Here is a 6,000-nt window from a genome sequence, read left to right on the forward strand (position 1 = left end):
CTTCGTTAGAACACCATCCCCCCTAACACTCCCATACTTAGAATCAATAACAATTCTCCACAAAGCCTCCCCCTCCCAATGATACCTCCACAACCACTTCCCCAAGAGGGCCTTGTTAAATATCCCCAAATTCTGCACCCCCCTACTACCACAAGCTACTTGAGAACAAACTTTGTCCCAACTAACAAGATGGAACTTAGTTTCCTCCCTAATACCATCCGAAAGGAAAGCACGGAAGACCTTCTCAATGGAAGAAGCCACACCCGCAGGTAAAGGAAATAGAGAGAGAGAGAAAGTATGTTGGGAGGTTAGAAAGAGTGTGTTTGATGATTCTAGCCCCCTTAGAGGAGTAAATTCTTTTCCATCCTGCCAATCTTCTCTTATATAATGTCTTCTTGAATAACATTCCAGCAAGTTTGAAACATAGCTACAGTAAAACCATCCAGGCCCCTTGCTTTGTCACTAATCATGTCTGTTATCACTTTGATATTTACACGATTTGCTAGAAATTTGGTCTTGTCATAAATTGCAATCTGTTTATAGACACAACTCTCTCTCTCTCTCTCTCTCTCTCTCTCAAAGACAAGTACTAGATGAAAGTTTACTGATCTATGATGTTCTTTTTTTTTTCCATTTTGTTTTACTGTCATTATTTGGGACTAAATAAACATTAATTAAGCTATTAACAGTATGGATCTTTTTAAGGGTTATTGCAGATTATGTTTTTTTTTAATTATTGTTTTTATTTCTTTTAGATGAAATTGATAGTAGTTATTTTTGTTAACAAAGAAATTAAGCATGCGATAGTCCACTGATATACTGCTATATAAACTTCTGTGTTAATGTCCCAGCTGAAACTGTCGTATACCGAATGTTCTACTACATCAACAGATCAGGAAATGGCTATCTTACTCTTAGAGAGCTGAAGCGAGGAAATCTAATTGCAGCAATGCAGCACGCAGATGAGGAAGAGGACATCAATAAAGTCATGAGGTTTTTGTATCGGGGGATTTATTTACATTAATTATTATTACTAGCCAAATAATTCTTACCTCGACCTTTCACCACTTATATCCTGTGAAAGTTGATTCACTATGTTTTCTGTCATTTCAGAGCCTAAACCTTTATTTTCATGTAACAAAAATTATACGAGATTGACCTACAAGAATTTGTTAATGGTTTGACTGGCTTACTTGATAGTTGATATGAAACCTCAGTTCACAATAGAATATGTTGATAACATTGGGTGGCTAAAAATATTTCTAGCAAATTAAAAAGAGTTAAATTTGGCTTTTTTCTTAGATGTCATGGTCGGAAATTGGAAAAATGCTTGCATCTTTCATCTCTAATTAATAACTGTAAGAATGTGACTTATGTTTTCTGTGTTTTTCAACCTGCTTTCAGGTTCTTCTCGTATGAACACTTTTACGTCATATACTGCAAGTTTTGGGAGCTTGACACAGACCATGACTTCTTGATAGATAAAGAGAACCTCATTAAATATGGTAATCATGCCCTTACCTACAGGATCGTTGATAGAATATTTTCACAGGTATTGTATTATAATGCTTTCCTTGGCCTTTGCAGAGTTTTAAATCAAATTAAGTTATACCCTGTAGTATGACAGTCATTTTCCCCAAAGAGGTTTCATTGTGGTTGTGTTTATGCTTCAAATTCATCGTAGGTTGCAAGGAAGTTTACCAGTAAGGTTGAAGGGAAGATGGGTTATGAAGATTTTGTTTACTTCATGCTGTCAGAGGAAGATAAGTCATCTGAGCCTAGTCTAGAATATTGGTATGTTTTGCCTCATATATATGTTTTTCTTCCCCTCTTTTTAATAACCGGCATTCCATACTATATAGAACAGAGCGGTTGAGTTGGTGCCTCTGAGTTGGTTCTCTAGTTGATGTCCTTCTTAGGAAAGAAAACACTTTTAGGACAAGGAAAATGAGGACAGTCATAATAAGATATCTTACCTATCAAAAAAAAATATTTAAATTGCGGGTAGGGAGATGCAGACCCCATATTCGTGTGGGAGGACAACAAAGGGGAAATGATTGAGATGTGGGAAGATAGGATTGAGAAAGAAGCAAAGAGGTAAACATAATTAAAAAATAAAGGCTGCCCTGTTTGTTAGCATAAGGATTTTGTAGCAAGTGTACATGGGCTATGCCTAATGCTTTCATCAATACTACTCTTGCTTACCTATCAAAAAAAGGATTTTGTATCAACCTCACATTTACTTTTGAACTGCCTGTAGATAAGCATATCTTAAACCAAGGATTTTTAACCCTTGACGTGTTGATTGATAATATGCATAGCCCTGGTTCGTTCGAAGTGTGAAAATGAGTATCATCATTTTCATTTATTCATAATAAAAATCAGAATATATTTTAAATATATTTGTCAATGCTTTATCAGTAGAGCAGCATGCAACTTACTTTTGATTCTTTCTGCAATACGAGTTCCACTTGAGTGTTCCATTTTGCCTTGGAGCAAGCCCCAGTGCATGTTTCATTCTTTCTGATGCACTACTCTTGAAACAAAAAATGAATAGACTTGATTTACTGTAAATTTGACGTAGATTTGGATGGCAATGGAATTCACAGGTTCAAATGCATAGATTTGGATGGCAATGGAATTCTTACTCCCAATGAAATGCAATTCTTTTATGAGGAGCAGCTCCACCGTATGGAATGCATGGGCCTAGAACCAGTGCTATTTGAGGATATTCTGTGCCAAATTGTTGACATGATTGCACCAGAGGTCAAACCCTGCATCTTACCACATCTAGGATCTTCTTCTCATTTTTACTTTTGAGAGATGGCTTCACTGTTACTGATACATTTTGCTTGCAGAGGGAAAATTATATTACACTACATGACTTGAAAGGTTGCAAACTTTCAGGAAATGTTTTCAATATCCTTTTCAATCTTAATAAGTTCATGGCTTTTGAAAGCCGTGATCCATTTCTCATCCGTCAGGTAATCTTTACTGGCTTCTTAGCCATTATCCAATTACACGTTGGGAATTGGATGGTGCTAGTTTATCTCTCTGCAATGAATACAGCCTCACGGGCATTTGTGGTGTGAGTAGGAACGTGAAGATCCGACTTTGACTGAGTGGGACCGCTTTGCACATAGAGAGTACATTAGGCTTTCAATGGAAGAAGATGGTGAAGATGTCTCTAATGGAAGTGCAGAAGTTTGGGACGAGTCACTTGAAGCTCCCTTTTGAGTTCAATGAGGTAAGTTTCGGCTACCTCTCTCAACATAAAATTTGCAACTTTAGTGCCATGCTTCCAGTTAACTATATGGTTGATTTCAATTTGGTGTATTTGAATACATTTCTGAATTGCCAACAAATTTTGAAATTGACCAGCTTCTACGCAATGCTGATTGCGTAACAACGTAACTGTTTTTTTATCGGTAAACAAATTTTTATTAATCAAAAGAGTAGGCAATAGCCCAAGTATACAGGACGATTGCGTAACAACATAACTGGAAATGTTTTACATCTGAGGGGTTGGCTCAAGTGGCAAAGGCCTTGGTTTTGGTGGTATGCTTCCTCCATGTCTAAGGTTCAAATCCTCTTGGGTGCAAACAATTCCTAGGGGACATTGGACTGGGGGACCTTGAATTACCCAAGGTGCACTTACGGGAAACTTCTTATTGAGGGCTTGTGCACCCCAGGATTAGTCGGGACGCTGTCCTGGACACCCGGTACCAATAAAAAAAAAAAAACATCTGAGCTTTACACCTGACTAAAGGTTCCACCATAATTACTAATAAAATGAAAAAAAAAAAAAGATTCCACCATAATTGAACTCGTGGCACTGGTAGACTAGTGGAGGTTTTGTTTGTATGGATGCAAATGAAAATGCTTGGTTAAAAATCAATTAAAATAACGGTTGGATGATCTAGGACTGTTTATTTTTAGGATTTTACCTGGCAATTTCCTTACCCCACAAAGCTGAAAAAAGTGCCAAACCAAAAAATTTTGAAGGAAGATAGAAGAAAATGCAACTTAGCTGCGTATATATTGTCTTAGGTTTAGTCATTAACCAACTGTTTGAAGCTTAAAAGGGATTATCATAAAGCGTTAGGTGATAACTAAGAAATTAGGCAAGGAACTTGATTTCTGAAGCAGACTGATTTCCCCAATGTTCTGGAGCTACAGATAGAACCTAAATGTTAGTAGCTGAACTTCCTACTGCAAGATCTAGTACTTGTATACGAGTTCCAGAAACAGAATTATTCTTCTCTTGTTTTATACTTCATCACTTCTCTTGTTATATACTTCATCATGCTTGAGTAAGCCTTTTGTGTTTCTACAGCTGCCTATATAAATGCCGTTGATGCTTCCCTGAGTCTGGCCATTGAATGAAGAAACATTGGCAACTTGGAGATACTCCTTGAATGAAATTTGCAAGGGACTGCAAACCTTATCAAGCAATTAACTGAAGCGCAGTCATGGAGTTTTGACATGCATCTTGTCAAGTCGGAAAATAATACTTGCCTCCATGAAATTTCAGCTGCCCTGAGGAGTATTAAATCGATTTACTTCTTTAGAATGGGAGGGTCGGTTGCTGCCCGCTTATTAGTCATCCCCAGGTAACAATAGTTTATGCTATTGTTATAGAAGAAACTTATTTTGCTTTATATCTTGCCTTTCTTCTTCAAGGCAAAGATGGCTGCTTGAAGCTTCTAGTGGTTCATATAATTTCTCAGATGCTCTAGTGTCGGCCCCTCTGGTCTCTTCCCCTCGCTGACGCCTAGTTTTCACAGCTTGTTTATATGTTCTCTATTGGATTAATGTTGAAAAAGGGAATTATAGCAGAAGGAACTTTAGAAAGTGCAGCATCATACAACAGTTTTTTGGTTGGAACTGTTGAAAGATTGTAAATGTTTCCCAACAAATAAGTTTACCACATTCAAAAGTAGTGTTTTTTTTCTTTTTCCCTGTAGTGTTATTGATTGAAACATGTGAAGAATCAATCATTTATGTTATTCCTCACCCTCATTCTCACTACCCTTAAAAACAAGTTTTTCTTTTCGCCCTTGCTCTCCTTGGAAACCCCAAGAAATGAAACTGGAGAAATGTGGCTCTTTTATTGATGGGATTGATTGTTTACCAGAATTCATGTGCAACCATTACTGATTATATATATGCGTCATTAATTATATATTTCGATTAATTATATATTTATCCTCAAGGAAGGATCCGACATGAACTGTATGTGGTTGGAACGTTTTTTCTTTTCTGAAAATATACGATTTTCACCCTTGATCTAATAAGTTTCTTTTTAACACTACATAAGACGTCGGAAAATTCTATACTGACCAACAATATATGCTGCATATCATATGTTTGTTTCTCTTCATGATTGGACCTAAATTTTTTCTGAAAGTACATCTTTCTATTTTTATGACACAAATGTTATTAATAATTAAAGTGATTGAATCTAAGTCTGTTCTATTAGTTAAAATTTGTATTAATAAACAGTAATTAGTCAAAAAAATTTGTAACATAAAGGGAGAAAAAGAAGGGGGAAAAAAAAAAGTTGATGATTATCTTTACCTTGCCCACATTCAACATGATGATGTGTTTCTTTAGCTGCCCCAACAAGATTTATTTATGGACTCATCTTAAAATACATCATGAGAAGGAGCTAGCCCTAGTCTAGAGTCTTAATAATATTTTAGCTATCATAATCTCTATCCGTGTAACAAGCATTAAGAGTCAACAACTTTCATCATCCATCCTAAAGAAAGACCCATTAAAACCACCTAAATTTAGCATTTCTCCTCACTTCTTTTCCACATTTTCACACCTAAATTTTCGACCAGCTTATGGTTTTGATTAATGGGTAAGAGCAACTAACAATGCATCGCCAATCAAACTCACGAAATGAGCGATACTACGCTTAAAACAGAATTTCACTTCGTTTTTGCATGCATCATTCGTTTAATTTTCTCATCATCATCATCACTAATTAAT

General features: G+C 36.2%; 1 protein-coding gene across 3 annotated transcripts in view; it reads left to right on the top strand.

The window, feature by feature from the left end:
* Positions 1–5,163, top strand: part of LOC121252400 (serine/threonine protein phosphatase 2A regulatory subunit B''alpha-like) — a 28,072-nt gene extending 22,909 nt beyond the window's left edge. Inside the window, exons 7-14 of one of the 3 annotated variants that reach the window (XR_005938214.1) lie at positions 852–993; positions 1,405–1,552; positions 1,685–1,794; positions 2,610–2,766; positions 2,859–2,984; positions 3,097–3,247; positions 4,337–4,613; positions 4,684–5,163. Coding sequence is in view for 1 of the 3 variants with exons in the window: in XM_041152007.1 (XP_041007941.1) it covers positions 852–993; positions 1,405–1,552; positions 1,685–1,794; positions 2,610–2,766; positions 2,859–2,984; positions 3,097–3,237 (824 nt within the window). In the remaining 2 variants the exon portion in view is untranslated. Of the gene's footprint in view, positions 1–851; positions 994–1,404; positions 1,553–1,684; positions 1,795–2,609; positions 2,767–2,858; positions 2,985–3,096; positions 3,248–4,336 lie in introns of all 3 variants that reach the window. The other 2 variants (XR_005938215.1, XM_041152007.1) reach the window with 2 other exon arrangements.
* Positions 5,164–6,000: the final 837 nt, after the last annotated feature.

This window comes from Juglans microcarpa x Juglans regia, chromosome 2S (genome assembly GCF_004785595.1).
Source record: "Juglans microcarpa x Juglans regia isolate MS1-56 chromosome 2S, Jm3101_v1.0, whole genome shotgun sequence".
Lineage (NCBI taxonomy): Eukaryota > Viridiplantae > Streptophyta > Magnoliopsida > Fagales > Juglandaceae > Juglans > Juglans microcarpa x Juglans regia.